We start from the raw sequence: 22,151 nt of genomic DNA on the forward strand, positions 1-22,151 counted from the left end.
CGAGCTTTACAGGGCTGAATGGCCTGTTGTTGTCTAGTAATTCTCTGTGAAACTAAAGGCATTGGTGGGCCTTCTTAATGTCGAGCAAGATGAGGTAAATACAGTAAAGACTTTTGAACCTGGGGGTTGTACTAATGCATGGATTTTTGTTTTTCTTTAAGTATCTAAATTTTCTTTTCTTTTCCCTGAATTAGCCCTCTGTATGCTTCCAGCACCGGTCAACCTTAACATTACCTCTCGAAACTTTGAGCATTTCCTGAAGTGGGAGCCTGGAGATGGAACTCCAACTGGAACCCTTTACAGAGTTGGATATTTCAGTCAAAGGTGACCACATTTTTGAACTGCTTCTTGGCCATGAGGCCGGGACCTGCGTCACACATTTGTTTCTGTTCAGCTGCTGTTTACTTCTTCAGAATCCAACCTAATGTCAACTTTCATCGTGTTTGTTTTGTTTTCCAGAACCAACAACTTGGCCCTTGTGGAGAACTGCCAGAATATCAGTGAGCCCCTAGAATGCGACCTGACAAAAGTGTTTGTAGATCTCTTTGACCACTATGTCTCTGCAGTCCAAGCCGTCTTCAGATTTCAGGAGTCCAACTGGACAGAACTACCAACGACTTTTGATCCATATTTTCACAGTAAGTAATTGGGTCAGCTTTTAAGGAACGTGCCCACCCAAAAGTACGTTTCTTTTTGTATGTTATTTACACCATGTAGTTTTTTAATCTTGTGTCTTCCGGATACGGTTGCCAGACACTTGAGTATTCAAAGGAGGACACAGAAAGAAGGAAATGATTAAAATTAGGGTGCGTTATAAGCTTCACTCAGGGGGTCTCCTAAGTAACCAAGAAAAAAACTGTTTACGAATCTAAGTGAGACTTTTTATCATCGTGTAAAGTAGTTATTGGAAGGGCTGAGCACCTACCTGATCATGTAACATCCCTCAGGTCAGTCCGGGAGTTTGCATTTTCTCTTCGTAGAACATTATTAATCAAAAGATCACAAAATTACTAACATAAAATCAACCACAAATGCCTTTTGTTGTTATCAGACATAACTCCTATCAGAGAATAGAAATAATAACTCATACTATAAACATTAAAAAGTCTGACATTTTCCCAGTTTGTAGCTTTGTCTGCCAGACATCTGGCAAAACTAGCAGAAAAGAAAATTCCTGGTATGCTGGCCTTCAATGGGACCCCATGCTGAACAACAGCAAACACAATGAACACATCCATTAAAAAATCTCAAATTACTTGTGTTGCATAATCCACATGTTGGGGGTCCAGCCATATGCTTACAATATCAAAGTGCTTTAAAGATGTCAAAGAAAAACAAAATTGGACAAAAAAAAAAAGCATGCATGAATAGTATTAAAATAGATGAGCCATTTTTACATAAGATAATATATAATGAAGAGAAGTAGAGTCCTTTAATGTAGAATTAGTTTATTAAGTCTGTAAATCAATGGTTGTTAAAATTCTTTTTTCTTGTGACACAGTTTTACTTTTTATGTGTCCTTGTAACCTGCAATCGCTGCAGAGCGTCATCCAGGGGAACCATTTCCCCCGTAGAATCGCCTACTTTTGTCATTCCTAGGGGGTGGTGTGGGGCTTCCCTTTGTGAATTGTCACAGGTCACCGTTTCCTGGGGTGGTCTTGTCAGTTTCTCCTTTGCCTGAAACTCATTCAGTACTATTGTGACTCACTGCCATTAAGACTCGGTACGATCCAAGTTCAGACATCATGTGACCCAAAATGGGTTAAGAAACTAAGGAAACATTTTTTAAAAAAGAGAAAAGAAAAACAAAATTTGCAGGGTTTCCAGGACCAAAGACCTGCCAGCCCCCACTTGTGCATTCTGTCCAGCTTAAATGTTTAAGTCTTGTCTTCGATGCTGTGGGTCTCGTGAGAGGTTTGGGGTGTCCACTTACATTCAGACACCACCGGTGTCCACAAAGGATTTTTGATCAGGTGATGGTGAATGCCACCACAGAAGAACCAGAACAGAAAATGGAGAAAATGGAAAGATTAATAAAGATTGCAGGTCCTTTGAGGATTATGATAATTTATGCATATATAGTCTATTATGAGTAGAAAAGGCCAAATTTAATAAAGTGGGTTTTTAGAAGTTTTTTAAAATGATCCTCTGGATTAGCCTGGCATGTCTGTGTTTGTAAAGTATTTTAGATTTGTGGTACAGAACATACAAAAGGCCACCTCACTGCCTCCTTTATACTTGGTCCTTGGAATAATAAGGAGACCACTTTTAGAAAATGTAAGGTTATGAATTGGAAAGTAATGGGGTAGGTACTCAAAAATGCAGGAGGTGGCAAAATTATAAAGTAGCCAGCTCACCTGTTTCTTACAGCCAATAAGAAGCTGTCTGACAAAGCTGGTGCCGGTGCGAAGGGTTTACAGACATGGCGAGTTGAGCCACATCTCTGCCTGTCTTTCCTTTAGTGTTACATAAAACATGCAGCATCATGCAGACAAGTCGCTCTTCTGCTCGTTGGTCCTACGCACCCTCTTTTCTTGTTCCTTGTACCTGCAGTTCTATAAATTGTACTTCGGAGCTGAGTGCTCATTGGCTGTCAGCTGTCACATGCACACAGATCCTGCCCCTATGATGAGGGGTGAGTATGTCACACTACACGACAGGAGTGTCACGACTCTCTGATTAGTAAATGAGTGGCGCACACAGTGCTCTGACATTTTTGTTTTGTTACTCCCTTAATTCGTAACTGTTTACTGCTGTTAATATAACTGATTTCTTCTGCCTTTATTTCTATTGAGTTTTATTTTAAGATTTAGAAGCAGAGTTTCTAAACTAATATAGAAATGTCATAAATGTTCTAAATGGCAGACATTCAGCCCCACGCAGTGTCTGAGGTTTGGCTACCCAGTTTGCACTGCAGATACACTCAGTTTTCACAGTCATGCATTGAATTTTATGAAACTGTTAAATCTGTAGCAGAAGTGTGTGCTATTTTAAGACACTTTGCTTTTAATTGGGATTGCACTGAGGTTGACTTTGAGGATTATGACTTTTGACTTGAAAGGTAACAACTTTTAGTTTATTTTCAGTTTAAGAAGGCCAAGCAAACTTTTATACAGTAGTTACTTTTTGTCCATTGTGATCAGTGAGCTCATAAGTATTTATACTTTTGGAGGCCAGAAAGTCATTGATATCCAATCTGGTGAAAATGATAAGAGTCACATGTTGTTAACCTTAGTGCCGCATCCTGACGTGCATTTCAATTTTTCATCACATCACAAGTCTTATAACCACAGATTCCTCCAGTATAACAAAAGTAGCCCTTAGGTTTCACATTTGAATTGATGAGCATCTCTCCTCCAGTATGTTGGCCAAGAGTCCTGTCTTCAAACCAAAAGTGAGACCCCATGTGAAAGGCTTCTGGTTTGTGGGCTACTTTTGCTTTACTGTAGGAATCGATTTAACGATATTTTAGGAAGAATGCAAGTATTTTGAGTATACAGCTGGATGACTTGATGTGGATTATGCAACACGAGTAATGGGTGTTTGAAATTGTTCACTGTTGCCCACTTCCATTAAAGCATAAAATTTGTTTGTTCCGTTCTCCATGAAAACATGGGATTAAAACGTTTTTCTTGCCAATCGCCTCAACCTACGTATCGAGTATTCGTTTAAGATTTCTGTTGAGCATTTTGAGTTAGGATGAAAGGTGGAACATATTTTTAGTTTAGGACTTTGCCCGGCCTTTGACTGCATCTGACTTCTGGTTGCTGCTCTTTTATTTATCGGCCTCCTTGAGACAGCACGGCGCACGTACACATATACCATATGCACACGCTTCTACATACACGTCTATACTGTGTATACACATACATGAGACATGTATAGCTGAGGCCCAAAAGTTTCCCTTCGCCTTGAATAAAGACATTCAAACTCCACGTTTCACAAGTCCGCGTGTCACTTAGGGCATCCACTGCTCCTCCATAAGTGTTCATGTCACAATAGTAGCTCAGAGACTTAACGTGCCTTGTGATGTGAGGGGCGTCATGTAAAGTAAAAATTTGTTGAATGTTACATAATGCTCCATTATTTGAAGCTTTGCCGTTTATTTACAGAAAGAACAGAATGTAACGAGCACTCGGTTTTTTTGGTCTCTATTTACTTAATCTCGTTTTTTTTAGCAGCCTGTGATTAAAATAGACAATAATGATAATGTTTCGTTTGAGGAACGGATATTTCTGCTTCAGCCTGCTACTGAGTACTGTGTCATGGTGAGCATGAGTGCAGATCACAACAAGAACAACATCTCTTCTGGAAGGCACTGCGTCTTAACAGCCCACCACAATAAAGCAGGTAATGTTTTAGAACGGTTTCCTAATTTAATAATAATAATAATTTTGCATTCTGTTGTAATTATGTGTATTATAAATGTTTTTGAATAGGTGCTCTGGTGAAGGTGGTCGTCATTCCATCTGTTTTTTTTTTCATCATCTTTGTAATCTTCATTTTATTCACGGAGTCCATTCGCTCTTGGAAAATGGAGCAGCCCAAGGTCCTGGTAAGGAAGCAGAAAGTAGCCTATTTTTTATTTCTTAATTGTACAAGTTGCTTAGGAGTGTCTACAAGTCTGTCCATGTTAGATTTACTTTAAGTAATTCAGATAAACCCCAAATGCTATTTAATAAGATGAAAGCCCCTCTGGGGTGCAGGGAGGCACCTTCACTTACTTAACACGTGGCCAATACATCGGAGATTCCTGTTGTGAAGAAGCCCACCACTGTTGTTGGTCTTATTGTTCTCATTACTTTGACATTTGCCTTTAATATTTTATAGTCTCATTTCTTTTGTCAGTCCACCTTTGGGCTAAGGAAGGAAGGAAGGGGACCCTGAACCTGAATCCTTCATCCAGACCCACCTAGCTGTCCTGAGGTAACCTCAGAGAAACTACCCTGAAATGTCAAGGATTAGGAGTCGCAGAGACTTGAGTAGCCACTCGCTAAGAACAACTAGCAGTGCGAGAGCTTGAAAGAGGTGAATGGGCGGCCATGAAAACCACAGAAATGGCATATGAGGTGCTGAGCGAAATGCAGCCCCTTAAGAACGTCTTCAGACCCCCTCTCTTGGTTACACATGTAATGTTACAGCCTTGTGCTAAAATCATTTAAAGAAACGCGCAAGACCCCAGAATGACACAACAAAAACAGGATTTTAGGAATTACTATAAATTTATGACTTGGACACAAGTAATCAGTGCCTTTGTCTTGGCTCAGGTGCATCCCATTCTGTTGAACATCACTGAGGTGTTTGGGGTCCACCTGTGGTCAATTCAGTTGATTGATTGGACCGATAAGGAAATTCACATGCCTGTCTAAAGAAGACCCCACAGGTGATCAGAAACCAAGGCCGGTGGAATTGCCTGCTGAGGTTAGTGACAGGGTCAAGGTGCAGATCAGGGGAAGGCTGCAGCACTGGATGTTCACAAGAACACTGTGACCTTTGTTAGTAATGAAATGCAAAAGGAGCAGCTGGTAGAGCCTCCATGTTCCCTTGTTTAGTGCCACATGACAGGCTGAAGAACTCAAGAACAGCAGCTGCCTTTATCAGTTGCATTCATTTAAACCTTTATAGCTAGAAGGCGTTCCCGAAGCACCAATCAGCACACAGATTGTGGTATCTTAACACCACACAAACGTCCCAAAATAGCTAAGTCTGGAGAAATAACAGGTTCTTAGAAATAAAACTTCTTACATGTGTTAGACAACAAAGACGTCGAGTTAAAATGTCATCTGTATCTCTAAATGTTCTGGTACAATTTAAGTCGGGTTGTCCAAGTTTCTATTAAACTAGGCAATCTGGGGAGAAAGTCCCTGATAAGAGAGATGACCAAAAACCTGATGGTCACTCTGGCTGAGATTCTGTGTGGAGTTGGGACCACTCCACTCATCTGGGCTTTATGGCAGTGCGGTCAAACCAAAGCCTCTTCTCAGTAAAAGACACACAGAAGGCTGCAGGGATTTGCAACAGGGCACCTTGGACTGTGAGAAACAACTTTCTCTGGTTTGATGAAACCAAATGTTAGAATGTTTGGCCTCAATTCTCTGTGTGGCGTCTGGAGGAAACCAGGCGCTGCTCATCACCCACGCATAGCCATTCCAATGGTCAAGCATGATGGTGGCTGCATTAGGGATTAGAACAGTCAGGATGGAGAGAAAAGTAGAAAGTCACAACCTGCTCGGAGCACTTTGGGCTGAAGGTCTGCCTTCCAACAGGGCAAAGTAATGACAATGCAGGAGTGACTTGGGGGACAACTCTGGGCATGTCTTTGAGTGGTCCTGCCAGAGCCCAGATGTAACCCAATCAAACATCTCAAGAGACACATTAAAATAGTGGACCACAAATGGCCTCCTGCCACAGAGGATTAGCAGAAATCCACACAGCCAGGTGTACAAAGCTTGTCGTGCCAAACCCAAGAAGTGTCTGGGCTGGAATGACTGGCAAAGGGTCTTAAATACTCATGTCAGTGGGATCCTTCAGTTTTTTTTATCTATACTAATAAAAGGCAAAGCCCTCACTCACTGACTGACTCACTCATCACTAATTCTCCCACTTCCCGTGTAGGTAGAAGGCTGAAATTTGGCAGGCTCATTCCTTACAGCTTACTTACAAAAGTTAGGCAGGTTTTATATCGAAATTCTGCGTGTAACGGTCATAACAGAATCCTTCTTACATACATATATACGCCCATAGCCTGCAGCTCGGTCGCCGTGTGAGGCGGAGTTGCGTCCCCCATCCCCACGCCTCCCACGTAATCGACTGCCTACCCATATAAGGCCGTCCGCCCGCAGCAATCCAAGCTGTGAGAAAACAGTAAAAAGGAGGCGTGTCAGACGTCGTGGTACATTTTCTGATGCAGCTAGACGGAAACTACTTTGTGATGCTGCCGCTAAAAATTCGCAGGCAAATCCACAAGTTAATACCGAGAATGCCTGTTAAGCATCTTAGATTCACGAGTAGCGATTTGGGTGGTGAGATGTCTTATCGAGGTGATCACCATCAATCAAAGAACTGTCACTTACCGAGTGGTTTCCATGCCTGGAGATGCCGCCTGCCTTTTCCATTCTCTGTTTTACATATTGCACAGCCATATCTGGCTCCATCTTTATATTTAGAGGAACATTGTGTCTTATGTATTAAATGACTGGGACAGGTTCAAGGTGTGGACTGATGACGGTACAGGAGATAATTAGACTACACAGGAGCACTAGAAGAGTGAAATGCTTAAGCCCTTCACCTATGGTTTTGCATGTGAGTTGATGGCTGCCGCTGAATTGTTCGGTTGTCACTTTCAAGTGTACCAAAATGGCCAAATATTTTATACCTTTGGAGAACCGCCAATGCCTCTTCAACATCCTAGATTGACAGGTGACGATTTGAGTAGTGGACACTTTGATGTTTATGAATGTTTCAACTCTCAAAAGCTGGATGCGAAGTTATCGATGAAGCCGGTTGTGTGCTTACAACGCTTGACAGGTGCCGAATGTCACTTCAACACAACAAGTCCTGCATATACTAACGTAATTGAAACAAACCATGAAACTCAAACTGATTATGACAGCAGCAATCCAAGCTGTGAGAAAACAGTACAAAGGAGGTATGTCAAACATTGTGCTACATTTTCTGATGCAGCTAGATGAAAACAACTTTCTGACGCTGCCGCCAAATACTCGCAGAAAAATCCACAAGTTCATAGACACGCTGTCACTAAATACTCACAGGCAAATCCACAACTTAATACCGGAAATGCCTGTTAAAAATCTTAGATTCACGAGTACCGATTTGGGTAGTGAACACTTCGATGAATGAAACCTGTTATCTTTACAATGGTTGACAAACACGGAATGTAACTTGAACACAACACATCCTCCAAATACAAACCTGATTGAAAGAAATAATGATAATCAAATCCTTGATGACAGCAACACTCATAACAGTCACAAAACAATTACATTGACAATCATGTTACATTATTTTTAAAATGTTTCCTTTTCTTTTTCATAACTTCTTTAACACGCTACTTCTCTGCTGCGAAGCGCGAGTATTTTGCTAGTGTTTAATAAATTTGCAGGAATTCCTAAAATCCCATTTTCTCTTTGTCATTCTGGGGTGTTAAGTGTTGTTTAAAGTGTTACTTCACAAGGCAACAATGGGGGGAAAAATATGAAAGAGTGAAGGGTCTGAAGACTTTCTGAGCGCACTTGACAGACAGATGGACCAAGAGTTCAATGTCGAAGCTCACAATGATACCTGTTAGCCATCAACACACAACACAAACACACCAAGCGATCCCTCAGCAGAGACAGCCTGCCATGTCAAATGTTAAAAACAAAGTGACAGGGAGAGAGAAGGACAGAGAGTAAGAAAAATATTATTCTGCTGCCAAATAAGTTATTATATAAACTGTTATATCCAGTATTCTCCGCTGTAAAAGTGAGAAGAAATGAACACAAAAATGAATTTAAATAATAAATGAAAACAGATCAGTAGGTTTAGTCGCTAACCAGTTTGCCGACTCTTCACTTTTGTTAGCTGCCTGTAGATCAGCAGAGACGCTCAGCCACTGGATGAGTTGCTCCAAAGCACAAGTGATTTGTTAATGACCTTCTGTTCACATGCGTAGATTAAAATGATTGTCGAAGTTCTGCTTTATGGTTAAAGGAGATTTTTGCACTGCTGTACAAAGTGATAGGCTTGTGCATTGCTGTCAACAAAATTCAAACTCCTGACAAATAAACTGAAGTCATTATTTATTTGTTTTTTTCCTTGTGATCTGCATTCAGTAAGGTGTAAACATTTTGTCAAGCGGCACAGTTCAACTTCAAGGCTTCTGATTTATGTCTTGATATGCAACGAGTGCAAAGAAAGCCAGCATCTCTTTTCTGGGTGTGCTGCTGGACCAGTCGCTGTGCACGTCTGCTGGGCTTGGCCACGGTCACATCGAACTGCTGTCGCCTATAAACCGATTGGAATTCTGTCAGGGATCGTCTCTATCTGATCCTTCTTTCAGGCACTCTGGAGATCGGTGAACAGCAGCCTTACGTTCTTGTGACACCACGCCCGTACAGAAGTGGTGTCCTAGCTCACTGCTAGCGTGCATTCCTCGCCTTCGTATACTTCACTATGACTATCGAACTGTCACTGGCCATTTCTGACCACCGATGTTCACTGTCATAAATGCTGCTGCACCAGCCAGCCCCCCATCACTAGTGGCTGTTCTCTGAAGACGAGTACACCTGCGATGACGGTGTGACTATCGGTGGAGAAGTTATGTTAGGGATTACGGTAAAGAAGTTAGAGGGCTCAATCAGCCAGTCTAGACACAGGAAGGCTTTGTAGATTTTACGCTTTTCAATTCATTCTGCGGCCCTTGTAGCCTTCACCCGGTCATGATTGTATGGTTTGTCAAGGGACGTGAAAAAGCAGCACCTACAGTCTTGTCCAATCTCAACACCTATGCTGGATAACTTTGTTAGTTAAATACAGTATATGAAGTGGCGATTTATGCAAGGTGTTTTTCTGTTTATCCTGACTCCTGTCTGGCGTTACGTTTTGTCTAAAGATCTGAAGCCCTTCACTGTGACAAACATGCTGAAAGAGGAGATACCGGGGGGGCACATACTTTTGCACAGTACTGTTTTTCCTGGAGTAGACTTGATGAGTAAACGGCTGTTTTAGGCCAGAGCACAAGTTGAATGTTGCATGGTGGTGGTTGTCTGCCATTGGCTTATCGGGTTGGTGAAGTCTAAAATGGTTTTTGTGGCTCTTCTGGCAAGTGTGATGAGGCCAATTCAGAGTCCCACAGCCCAAACTGGCCTGCTAGCTGCTTTGGCCATTCTGTTATCCCTTTGTGATGCTTGTGAGCTGATTTTCTGACCCGCTGACATATTTTTCTTTTATTTTGCAGACATCTTTCATTATTCAGGATGGTGTCAGGGTAGCAGAGATTGAGAAGTGCCACCCCGTCTTAGTCACAATTCTGCCCAGACCTGACGATACACAGAACTTATTCACAGATGCCTACTTTAGGTCAAGGCAGAGCGAGTACTCGGACGATGAAGAAGGTGACGTTTATGAGAAGTGTGGCTTGAAAGTGCCAGTCCAGCAGAGCTACAACAGCAACAAAGAGCTTGAGAAGAACGTCGAACCCTCTCTGTGGGAGCAGTTTGGAGAGGAGGAGTCGAGCTGTGAGGTGCTGAGTAACCAATCCGGGGTGACGGCTGAACATCTGGACCCCTTGGATTTGGAGCAGCAGGTGTGTCCGCACGAGATCCCGGAGATCTATAAAGATGTGCCTCTGTGTTCAGTGATGCTCTGTGACCTTGAGCAGGAATGCGTGACCAATGACGCAGACACCGGAGACATTTGCTTAGAGAAATTGGACCAGCAGGGGGAGCAGGAGGCCTGTCGGCAGCTTTCATACATTTTGACTGTGGAGCCAGTGAGTGTCGGCAAAGGCGCGGTCAGTGAGGATCACAACAAGGAGCCATTTTACATTTCAGACTCTGAAGAAGAGGACAGTGATGATGAGCCTTGTGGATATTTAAGCCGTTAGTCGTATGGTTCGCTGTATAAACGGTTTGCTTTAACTGTGGGGTGCAGCGCTCGAGGGCCATTAGCGGCTTTCTGTCCAGCTTATGTTAATGGAACACATGGCTGTAGGAGCAAAGAAGGGCTGTGATGGCTCAGCGTGCTGCCTTTACATATGCACTGAGCACTTTCTGTATCTGTGAGGAGTGCATTAAATAAACAGGTAGGGAATTCGCCATGATGGGGCACAAGTGCTGGGTAGCTGCTCAGTCCGAACTAGCCAGGAGACCCTCATCAAGCAGGAAAAAACTGATGAAACCACCAGGCCTTCCCTAACTAACCGCTGCTGAGTGACCAAGTTTATGAGCTGACAAACACACGGCTCCCTTTTTTATTTTTTGAAGAGATCTGTTACTGTACCTGCTGGATTCCCAACGCAGTATTACCTTTATTGAGCCGTGGGCCATTTTGGGATTGAGCAGACTAAGAGAAGCCCAACTCAATGGCATCCCTTGGAGCTTCTTTGGGACTTTGTGACGGTCATAAATCAGAGGACAGTTAAGTGGCTGGGCCTTTGGAGTTTGTGTCTGAAGCAGTTCATCCAATCACAGTCTTGGCTTGGGCCACGCCTCCAGTAATAGACATGTGTGACCTTTAGGGGGCGTCCCAAAGCCAGAACACCACTGTCTCACACACTCCACTTCCACTCCAAATGGACTTGCTTATTATGCACAAAATCTCCAAACCACACCACTGTAACCAGTGCATTAATCGTCTGTCCCTCCTCCACTTTCTAACTCACCCGGGTGACATGGGGGGCTCCTTTCCAGGAAGGATCCGAGAGTACATCTGGTGCTGTAGCTGGGAATCACTTCCAGATCAGTCAAAACCACTAAATGTCCTGGGAGGCTCATAGCAGTTCTGCCCAACAGCACCTGAGGACCCCAACACCTGCTGACATGTCCAAATGGGAGTCCTACCAGGGAGATGATGCCTCCCGAAGGAAAACCGGGCCCTTGGAGGTGGTCTGCCACAGTCCATCCATGTTGGTCTTCCAGTCAGCATGCACTCCCAGACCTGCCTAATATGCCACAAATCTTATATGAACAAGAGGACCGGATAGGGGGGGGTAGCTGCAGCACTGACCACCAGCTTAAAACACGGACACGGCAGTCCAAAGTAAGAATAAAAAAGGAGTTTTGTGAATAAAAACGGAATAACTGACATAGGAATTAAAAATGGAGACCTCCACCCGCAGTACCCATCTAAACTGTCGTGACCCCTGGCTGCTCCGTCACTGGTGCTCTGCCTTTAACACCAGTGGCCTCCTGACCAAGAGGAGGAAGACCCTTTGAAAACTGTGCCCTGTGCCACTCACATGTACCCCCAACCATAAGCACTGCCAGAGTCCTGAATGGATGTCCTGCACCCCACTGTGACTTGGGCAGAGCTCACCCTGGTGGCACCAGCTGTCCTATAGCGGGCAACTGAACTGCAGCATATTGTCCTGTAGCCCAAGGGGACTCTGAGTGCCCCCCATATGTATGTTAAAAATCAGGAATGGAGAAACATGGGGACAAATCTTCAGAAAATCGGGATGACGTTCAGGGGAGTTGAATACTCCTGCACACCTCTGTGTATAAACCTACACTCACACTCATACTCACACAGTGCCTTTAAAGGCGGATTTGGTGGCTCTGAGGCTCGGGATCTGCACTGGCAATCAGAAGGTTGGCAGTTCAAATCCCGTAAATGCCAATCGGGACTCTGCTGTGTTGGGGCCCTGAGCAAGGCGGCCCTTAACCTGCCATTGCTGAGCGCTTTGAGTGGTGAGAAAAGCGCCATATAAAGGCAAAGAATTATTGTTATATTATTATTATTATTAAAGTGCTCGCCTCCTTTGAAGTTTTCTTCTTGTGAAAAACAAATTGTAAAGTCCAAGTGAAAGCCGATCTCCGAGCAGAGTGCGCTCAACGAATTACAAATCTAAACCACAGACACGTTGGTCTCGGGCTTCACGTCGGTAATCATTAGCTGATGGCAGTCTCTGGGCCCGGGTCCCTCTCTATCAGCTCTGCCATTTTGCCCCATTCAAGCATCCCACTCAAGCTCTGTCAGGTGTCCTGGTGGTCCAGAGTAAAGAGCCTTTGTCAAGTCCGGCCAAAGATTCCTTAATGGGCTCCGACTCGGCCACTGCAGGACAGTCACGTTGTTGGTCTGGAGTGATTCCTGCCGAGCTTTGGCCTTGTGGTCTTCTATGGGGGGGCAGGCGTCCCACCTCGGATTTGGGCCGTTCATTCGAATGTCTGAGTCCTTCCTGGGCCTGCTACAGAGAAGCGTCCCCACTGCCTGATGCTGCCACCAGCACGTTCCATGGTGTAGCTTAGGTGACGTGCCACTTAACAAAGTATTTAGTCTACCAGCCAGAAAGCTCCATTTCAGTCTCCTCGGACCACACGACTCTCTTCCAGCTGACCTCCGAGTCGCTCACGTTCTTCTCCCACGATGTCCTCTGCCTTTTCACTTTGCTGCCCTCCCCTAGAGCTCTGACTGGTGTCACCCACCCCTTCACAGTTCTCGGGTGGGGGGTCTCGTCCAGGTTTTGTGGGCAGGCCGTACTCTTTGGGTTTCTTCAAGACCGATTTGAAGTGCAGCTTCTCTGACTTGGAGGTTTTCTTGTCTCCCTCAGTCCCTGACTTGAGTGCCATTTTATGTTCTTGTGCCTTCATTGGGTTTGTTAGGTCAAATTTGAGTGGACCCTCCAGATACAATCAAGGGAAACCCCCGAGAGGCGGAACTAATGATGGGACTTGGGAAACCAGTGGGCTGCACCACCAGCGGTCATTTGGGTTTTAGATTTGCTGTTAATTTACAACTTTGGTATTAAAGAGTCGCAAGGCCAAAGGAAATCCACTGGGGTTCCACGTTGTAGAAGAAGAAAATGTGAAAACGAACGAGGGGTGCGTATTCTTGATAGGCCTGGTGTGTGTGTGTGTGTACACGTGTAATACACACACACACTGTGTAGGCCTACGCAGCGGACACCCAGATAGCGCCAACGACTGAAATGCCAAAGGGCCGTGTCTGGTGGGACGCTCTGCGTCTTCAGCTCTCCGCTATGCAGGTCACCCTTGCACTTCATTTTATTTATTTTTTTCTGAAGCTGAAAATGTAAAGGAGGCGAATGTCCTGACTCTGCATTTTCTAAATAAATATTCCGGCCTCTCTGCTCCACTCCAGTGGTATTTCATTTTTTTGTTGCAGAGTATCCTTCACTGAGGAGAAGCTCTGAGCAGCCGCACACATTTGTAGCTGCCGTCTCGTGCGCTAGCAGTGAAGTCAGAACTTATTGAAGGTTTAATGTACTGACGAGCGTGAAAGGTCTGTGAAGCTGCGTTAAAGGCCTCCATAGGAAACCACTGCAGGGCGCTGAACGCCATTTATAAAGTCGGTTTGTCGTCGTCTTCTTCTTGTCATCCTCCTCTGTAAGTGGTCACCACAGCAGATCATCTTCTTCCTTCCTGTCCTCGTCATCTCCTTCTGTCACGCCCATCACCTGCATGTCCTCTCTCACTACATCCATAAACCTCCTCTTAGTCCTACCTCTTCTCCTCCTGCCTGGCAGCTCTATCCTTAGCGCCCTTCTCCCATTATACCCAGCATCTCTCCAAACCAATGCCATCTTGCCTCTCTGATTTTGTCCCCAGAAAGTCCCACCTGAGCTGACCCTCTAATGTCCTCATTTCTAATCCTGTCCATCCTCGTCACACCCAATGCAAATCTTATCATCTTTAACTCTGCCACCTCCAGCTCCGTCTCCTGTGCCACCGTCTCCAGCCCGTATGTAACACAGCTGGTCTCACTACCGTCCTGTAGACCTTCTCCGTCACTCTTCTCCACCCTCCCTGCCCTCTCTTCTTCACTTCTCCTCGTCACTCTGTACTGTTGATCCCAAGTATTTCATCTCCTCAGCGTTGCCTATGCGCGGTTACCAGAACAAGTCTGCTGGTGTGCCCAGTCATTGTGTTTATAGGTTTCAGATTTTATATTTCTAATATTTTTTATCGATGCTGTCGTCTTTCTTATCATCATCAGAGTGTTAAATAAATACTGTACAATAAGTCCACACGGCTCAGTTGTGTCTCCTTTCCCTACTAAGGGTCCCACTTTGCCCCACCAGAACATCTGCACCCCAGCGCCACTGCTGAAATGTCATTAAATGACTCCCTCCCTCTAGTCTGGTGAAGCTGTGCCCACAACTTCACACGTGAACATGCCTGCTCATTTGCTTGTCGCCCACGGTATGATGCTAACCTGCACCCAGCCTCGTGAGCGGGTCCTCCAACTTACAGGGAAAACTGGGAGGGTTGGTGGCAGGAATGGCACTCCAGCCACCATTTTAAAAAAAAAAAAATGTCCAACTGTTCCAAGGGGGTGCTGAGGTGTCGCCCAATCAGGGTGGTTTGTTGTGTGGTGGGTGTGCCAACACGCTGTAAACATCACAAGTTCCCAGCCTTGGGCTGAGGTCATGCCAAGTGATGTTTTGACAGACTACATTGGCAGATTGGGTCACAAATCGCTGGGCATCTCTACCTGGCCCACGACCGGGTTATGACTTTCTGGCACAGCCACACTCGCCCATTTTTTTCTGACTGCCAATAGCGGGCTGTCAGACGGAGCTGTGGGGGTCCGAAGGGTAAGAGTTCAGCTGCAGGCTCAGCCCCTTTTTTTCTTTTCCTTTCTATTGTGGTACATAAAACTCGAGACATGAGACTGGCGAGCTTCTCTTCAGTTTGTCAGGTCCGAGACCCCCGTGTTTCTTATTCATCATCGCTGCATTGTGAGCCCTCATTGGTTATCTGCTGTGATGAACACACAGCCTGTCCCTCCGACTAAACACAGGCAGTCGCGGTCTGGTTGGTCTCCGTCGTGGGGTTTGTCACATTAGGTGATCGGCCAGCTGTCACCGACTGGCAAAGATTACGTAAATGAAGGCTACGACTGAACATCGGCAGACAAGTCGCCTAATGTGACACGGCCTTTAGCTTGTGACGATCTGAGGCGCTTCCCGAGACCATAACGGCTGGAAGGCGATTCTTCTGCAGCAACGGCGGTGGATCTCTCATCGTCTGATGAACGTGCGCCCATTGTCGTGCCGTACTCTCATTCGCCATGTGGACCTCGGCCTTCCATCTTGGCAGTTCATTCCCACCTTAAGGCAAATGCGCAGCCGCTGTACTTGCACTGATTGGATAGTCTGGGGGGGGTCAATCAGAGTGGGCCGCCCAATCAGGTGCGTCTCAGATAAACTGTGAAATCTTAAACGGGGTCTGCAGGTTGTAATCGATTAAGAAAATGGATGGAGAGGCGGATGATTTCACTGTAAAAATGTTCATGAAAGAAAGAACACGGTGGGAGACGCGTTTAAACGCATTTGAACTGACGTATGTTTGTTAAAGTAGAAGACATTTTTAAGTACACTTTGTGTCCCCCCCACCGCCAAAATATTTAATGTAAACCAGCAGCCCCCAGTCCAGGTGGTCCTTACTGTTATTCCTTTGGCTATTTGAGGTGCAACTGGATCCGTTTGTGCAGTTTTTCCAATGGAGGTCACACATTGGTGTCAGCGGTGGGATTTGAAACCTCAGGGCTTGAAATCCAACATCTTGAGCATTGCCCCCCCATCATTCAGCCAGGCTCAGCCATCCCCCCGTGCTGTTCCTTGATGGATTTTTAGGACTTTAGCGCTCCGTGTCCCCCCTACTCCTGTTTACCCCTCGAGCCGAGGCAGCAGTGCAGACTTTTCTTTTCTCGGCTGTCTGTCTGTCTGTCTGTCTGTCTCCTCCACAGCCGCCTTTCTTGCTCCTCCATACAGGACCAGTGCCGCTTGTGGACTCCCCAAAGTCCTACGGCCCAGTGTGTGTCACCTTCATGTTGTCCTCACTCTGTCACCTTTTGTTGTGCTTCATCATTTCTGTTCATTTTCTTCCTCATCAAACAACACTCCAGCCTGGCAAAGCGAAGTCAGGATTTTAGGAATTCCTGCCAATTCACTACAAATGAAAACTGAAATCTCACGTTGGTACGAGCGCTCAGACCCTCCATGTAATACTGAGCTGTGGCAGCCGGGAGTCTCCTTGGGTTTGATGCCACAAGCTTCATAGTCCTGGGTTTGGGGACTTCCTGCCATTCCTTGTGGGCTCTGTCAGGGTGGATGGAGGCCATCGGTGGGCAGCCATTGTCGGGTCTCTCCAGACAAGTTCAAGTCTGGGCCACTCGAGGACATTCCCAGAGTTGTCCCTCCGCCACTCCTGAGCTGTCTTTGCTTTGTGACCCTTTGGCCCAGACTGATGTCCATGGTGCTCTGAGTGGGTCTTCACTGAGGATGTTGCTGGATTTTTCTTTGTTCAGGTTTCCTTTCAACTCTGAATGGTCCCCCCATCCCTGAAGTTGACAAAGAACCCCACGCCACAGCACTGTCACCACCCTACTTCACCATCCGAGTGGCATCCTCCAGACGTGTCACTCAGGACCTCCGTGTTGGTTTCATCAGACCAGAGAGTCTCGTTTCTCACAGTCTCAGAAGTCCTTCAGCAAACCCCAAGGGGTCTTCCAGATGCTGTTTACCGAGGAGATGATTCTCTTTGGCCCAGATCTGTGCCATATTGCAGTTTAATCAAGTGGTGCTGTGATGGTTGCCCTTCTGAAAGTTTCTCCCATCTCCACACAGGTTCTCTTAATAAGCCCCTTCTCCCTCGATCGCTCACTTGAGTTGGGTGGCCACCTCTAGGAAGAGCCCTGCTTGTTCCATTTAAGAGTTATGGAGGCCACTGAGCTTTGCAGACCCTTCAGTATTGTGGGCTTCGCCAGGTCTGTCACTGTCACTCCATCCTGTCCCTAAGCTCTTCATGCAGCTCCCTGGACCTCCTGGTTCCAGTTTTGCTACTCTACTTCCACAGACAGGCGTGCGCCTTTCATATTCAGTCCAGTTAACTTAAAGTTGACCACAGGTGGGCTTCAAGCATCTTGGCGGTCATCGACACAATGGCGTGCGCTTGAGCCAAACTTCAAAGGATTGGAATTCTGGTCAGATTACGTTTTGTTTTTTTTTTTACTTTCAATACATTTATAAAAATACCTAAAATCCTATTTATTTATTTCTTAGTCTGGGGTGTTGAGTGTTATTTGATGATTTGGAGTTGGGGAATCAAATCGATACGCTTTTAGACAAAGGCTGCAACACGTGTGAAGAGGGAAGGGTCTGTATGTAGTCCGAAGGCGCCTTATGAAGAATAATGAGTACTGCATGCTTTGTATACTTTTTATGTATTTCCTAAATATTTATTGTTGGTATTGCATGTCCCGTTAGAACAGCCGGCACAAATCCAGATAACATTTCATTATAATGAGGACGCACAAACAATAAACTCGACCTCACTCCTGCGATGGCTGTGACGCAATAAGGTGTTGCCCACAACGTCACTAACGAAACGCCCTTTCAGTTAGATGCATGAGTGCGCATGCGCGCGCAAATCGGGTAACGACAGGGGCGTCACCTTACGGACCTCAGAGATACTGCGGGCTGCGATTACTTTCTGTTGAACTTCTGTAGTAAAAAATTCACGGCACCGCACTGCTCAGGTTGAAACATCTCGGGCTGAGCCGCTCTGACACTCAAGCCGGCGATCAGAGAAGAACGATTAAAAAATAGGCAGTAACGCCAAGAGCTGCGCACGCGCTTTAGTTCGTCGCTCTCTGATGATGTCACGGCAGGAATAAAAGAGCATGCTTGGGGCAGCGCAAGCCTTACTGCGCAGGTAGCACTTGCGTTTGTTTGTTAGTTTTAGGGTATTGATTAATGTTGCTGACCCTGCTACTGTTCCTCCTGCACTGAGGTTTACGAAAGACCCCTCTCATACACTCCGCTCTCTAACGCGACCTTCACCCCCGTCCAAAGACTACGCGTCATGACTGAAGGAAAACTTCTTTCGAGCGTCTTTACAATGTGGAAAATGCTGCCCCGGCGAGCTCTCAGCTCCCACGAAGCTGCCGACGAACACTTTGGCTTTGTCAGCATGAGGTCAAGTCCGCCATCTACCAAGGACTGAAGCGGCTTCGAAATAGGGGGTCGTGAACCGCTTTTAAGATTTTACAGTGAACGCCCGAAGAGCAGCCACGGTTGTTACAGCAGATTGCAGATGAAACGGAGGCGGCCATTCGAGACGTCCAAACTCCGCAGATTTTTGTTTAAAAAAAAAATAATAAAACGAAAAGCGAATTGCATTGGCCGGGAATCGAACCCGGGGCCGTGCCCAAAGGAAAGACTAAAAGAGAAAAAAGGAACTCGGCAAACTCGAGCCCCGCCTGTTTACCAAAAACATCGCCTTCAGCTTTCCATGTATTGAAGGTCCTGCCTGCCCAGTGACATGAGTTTAACGGCCGCGGTATCCTGACCGTGCAAAGGTAGCGTAATCACTTGTCCTTTAAATGAGGACTGGTATGAATGGCCCCACGAGGGCTCAACTGTCTCTTTTCTCCTGTCAATTAAACTGATCTACCCGTGCAGAAGCGGGTATAAAACATAAGACGAGAAGACCCTGTGGAGCTTTAGACTAAATCCAAATGACTACCAACTATATTTTACCATATAGATAAACACAGCATTATGGCCATAAAGTCTTAGGTTGGGGCGACCACTGAGAACAAATAATCCTCAGCGATGATTGAAGCACAGCTTTATAAGTTAAGAATGACAATTCAACACATCAGGACATCTGACATTAAGATCCAGACTAATCTGATCAACGAACCAAGTTACCCCAGGGATAACAGCGCAATCTTTTCCAAGAGCCCGAATCGACGAAAAGGTTTACGACCTCGATGTTGGATCAGGACATCCTAATGGTGCAGCCGCTATTAAGGGTTCGTTTGTTCAACGATTAAAGTCCTACGTGATCTGAGTTCAGACCGAGTAATCCAGGTCAGTTTCTATCTATGAAGTTATTTATCCTAGTACGAAAGGATTGGATAAATGAGGCCTATATTTAAGACACGCCTCCCTTTAACCTGCTGAAGCCAGATCAAACAGATAATAAAGAACATATCCCCACCCTAGAACAGGGTTAGTTAGAGTGGCAGAGCCTGGTAATTGCATAAGGCCTAAGCCCTTACCCCCAGGGGTTCAACTCCCCTCTTTAACTATGACCCTAATCACACTAATTATCAACCCCCTCATATATATTGTCCCTGTTCTCCTAGCAATAGCCTTCCTTACCTTAGTAGAACGAAAAATCCTAGGATATATACAACTACGAAAAGGCCCAAATATTGTAGGCCCTTACGGACTTCTCCAGCCAATCGCAGATGGGGTAAAATTATTTATTAAAGAACCAGTAAAACCATCAACCGCCTCTCCAACACTTTTTCTATTAACCCCCACACTAGCTCTTACTCTAGCACTCATCTTATGAATTCCCCTCCCAATACCACTAGCACTTACAGACTTAAATCTGACTATCCTCTTCATTCTAGCAGTTTCTAGCCTTTCAGTATATTCTATTCTCGGCTCCGGCTGAGCCTCAAATTCCAAATATGCCTTAATTGGTGCACTCCGAGCAGTAGCACAAACAATTTCATACGAAGTTACCCTAGGCCTCATTATTCTTTCCCTTATTATATTTACAGGTGCTTTCACACTTATTACGTTTAATACCACACAAGAAGCCGTATGATTAATTATACCTGCTTGACCACTAGCAGCAATATGATTTATTTCTACCCTCGCTGAAACAAACCGCGCCCCATTTGACCTCACAGAAGGAGAATCTGAATTAGTATCAGGATTTAACGTCGAATATGCAGGAGGCCCCTTCGCCTTATTTTTCCTCGCAGAATACACGAATATTTTATTAATAAATGCCCTATCCGCAATTCTATTTCTCGGCCCATCATTCAACATTTTAACCATTAATCTAAATTGAGCTATTAAAACAACCCTCCTAGCTTCACTATTTCTCTGAGTGCGCGCCTCATATCCTCGATTCCGATATGACCAACTAATACACCTAGTGTGAAAAATTTCCTCCCCTCACCCTTGCCCTTATTATCTGACATATCTCCCTGCCAATTTCCCTAGCAGGCTCACCACCCCCGCGTGGCAGGCGAGAATTCTACCACTGAACCACCAATGCTATTCTTGCCCTAAAACATTACCACTTCCTTCTTTATAGCTGTCCTAAACCACTACCGATGCAATCTATTTTTGGCCATTTCCGATTGAGGGGTCGCTCTTCTGTCTGTGGCGTCGACATTCATATGCCATTTCGTAGCGTTTTTCTTATATTTGTGTTTTACATAAATTGTGGAGTTTAAAATATGTAATGCTGTAAATAACATAATACTAGTAAATAATACTGTAATAGAGAGAACAATCTAGACAGCCATCAATATAGTGCCCTCTCTTATCTGTTACACAGTGCCCGGTCTGTCTCGTGCCTTCCCCGTCTATTTGTCTGTCAAAAACGGGAACAGTTATGGACAACAGTTTATATAAATTATGCAGTCAATGCTTTTATTATATTTTAAAAAGAAAATGCACACATTTTGTGTAATAAAAGTTTTGCGTGTCTTTTAAATGCACTAAAGATTTTCGACACTACAGCTTGCCAGAAGAAGGGGCCTGAGCTGCCTTGAAAGCCTTCCTGCAAATCGTAACCTGTTTAGTTACCCAATAAAAGGGGGCATCTCGCTTCATTTAAACACAAAAACAAACAACAAAAACGTAACTTTCTGCTGGAATTTAACGGCATGATTTTCATTGGCTGGCCGTGCATACGTAGTGTTCATTTAATTGATATGACTTTAATATCTAATTGAACGTACTTTTCTATTTTAAAAAAGGAAATGTTTTGATGGGACTTTTTTCTTATAAATTTTAACGTCTTTTTTGGTTTAAAAATAAAGCCTATCTCCCCGGCGGGGACTCGAGCCTCTGCTCCCAGCGTCTTTTCTGTTTCGTTCTCTGTGGTAGCGCTAATCCACTGCCGATGCAATGTGCATATTCCACCACTTCCGTTTTGGGGGCGCTGTGCTGCGACTTTCCACTCTCTCTGCCTGTCTGCCGGCGGCCGTAACGCTTTTCATGAACTTTTTTCAAATAAAGCGCGGAATTAAAAAACATACAGCAATCGTGTAAGTCGTTATATGGCTAATATTGTTAGATCTGCCCGTCTATCTATCTATTAAGTAACTTCCTTGTCAGTGTACACTGAAAAAAAATGTGATGATTCCCACTTAATATTTTCAATCTGAACCAATATAATTCTTTTTAGCTTATTGATCCCACAATTTTTAAGTTGAGGCAAATCATTTCGAGTGATTGGGTGCAATTCACTTGTTTTTTTTTTTACTCAAGTAAATCTATTTTTGAAGTTGTTCTTTTTTGGCAGTTGGAAAGCCATCAAACTGGAAGGTTCGACCGAAAGAATATACAAACGGCCCCTCAGAACAACCTAAAATATTAAGTTAAATGAAATAGGATTTTTACGTTTATTCCCTCCACCATAACGTAA

At 44.8% G+C, this 22,151-nt stretch overlaps 1 protein-coding gene and 1 pseudogene across 2 annotated transcripts in view; both read left to right on the forward strand.

Annotated features, from left to right (window-relative positions):
* The window catches only part of LOC120524097, a 33,421-nt gene extending 19,416 nt beyond the window's left edge, over window positions 1-14,005 (forward strand). The window contains exons 3-7 of one of the 2 annotated variants that reach the window (XM_039745965.1): window positions 195-324; window positions 460-638; window positions 4,182-4,350; window positions 4,440-4,555; window positions 9,959-14,005. In XM_039745965.1, coding sequence (XP_039601899.1) covers window positions 555-638; window positions 4,182-4,350; window positions 4,440-4,555; window positions 9,959-10,606 — 1,017 coding nt within the window. In that variant the 5' untranslated portion in view covers window positions 195-324; window positions 460-554 and the 3' untranslated portion in view covers window positions 10,607-14,005. Of the gene's footprint in view, window positions 1-194; window positions 325-459; window positions 639-4,178; window positions 4,351-4,439; window positions 4,556-9,958 lie in introns of both variants that reach the window. The other variant, XM_039745964.1, reaches the window with a different exon arrangement.
* A 4,887-nt stretch (window positions 14,006-18,892) lies between these two features.
* Window positions 18,893-20,760, forward strand: LOC120524643 (annotated as a pseudogene).
* The last annotated feature ends 1,391 nt before the right edge of the window (window positions 20,761-22,151 follow it).

The sequence above is a fragment of the Polypterus senegalus genome, chromosome 2 (genome assembly GCF_016835505.1).
Source record: "Polypterus senegalus isolate Bchr_013 chromosome 2, ASM1683550v1, whole genome shotgun sequence".
NCBI lineage: Eukaryota > Metazoa > Chordata > Cladistia > Polypteriformes > Polypteridae > Polypterus > Polypterus senegalus.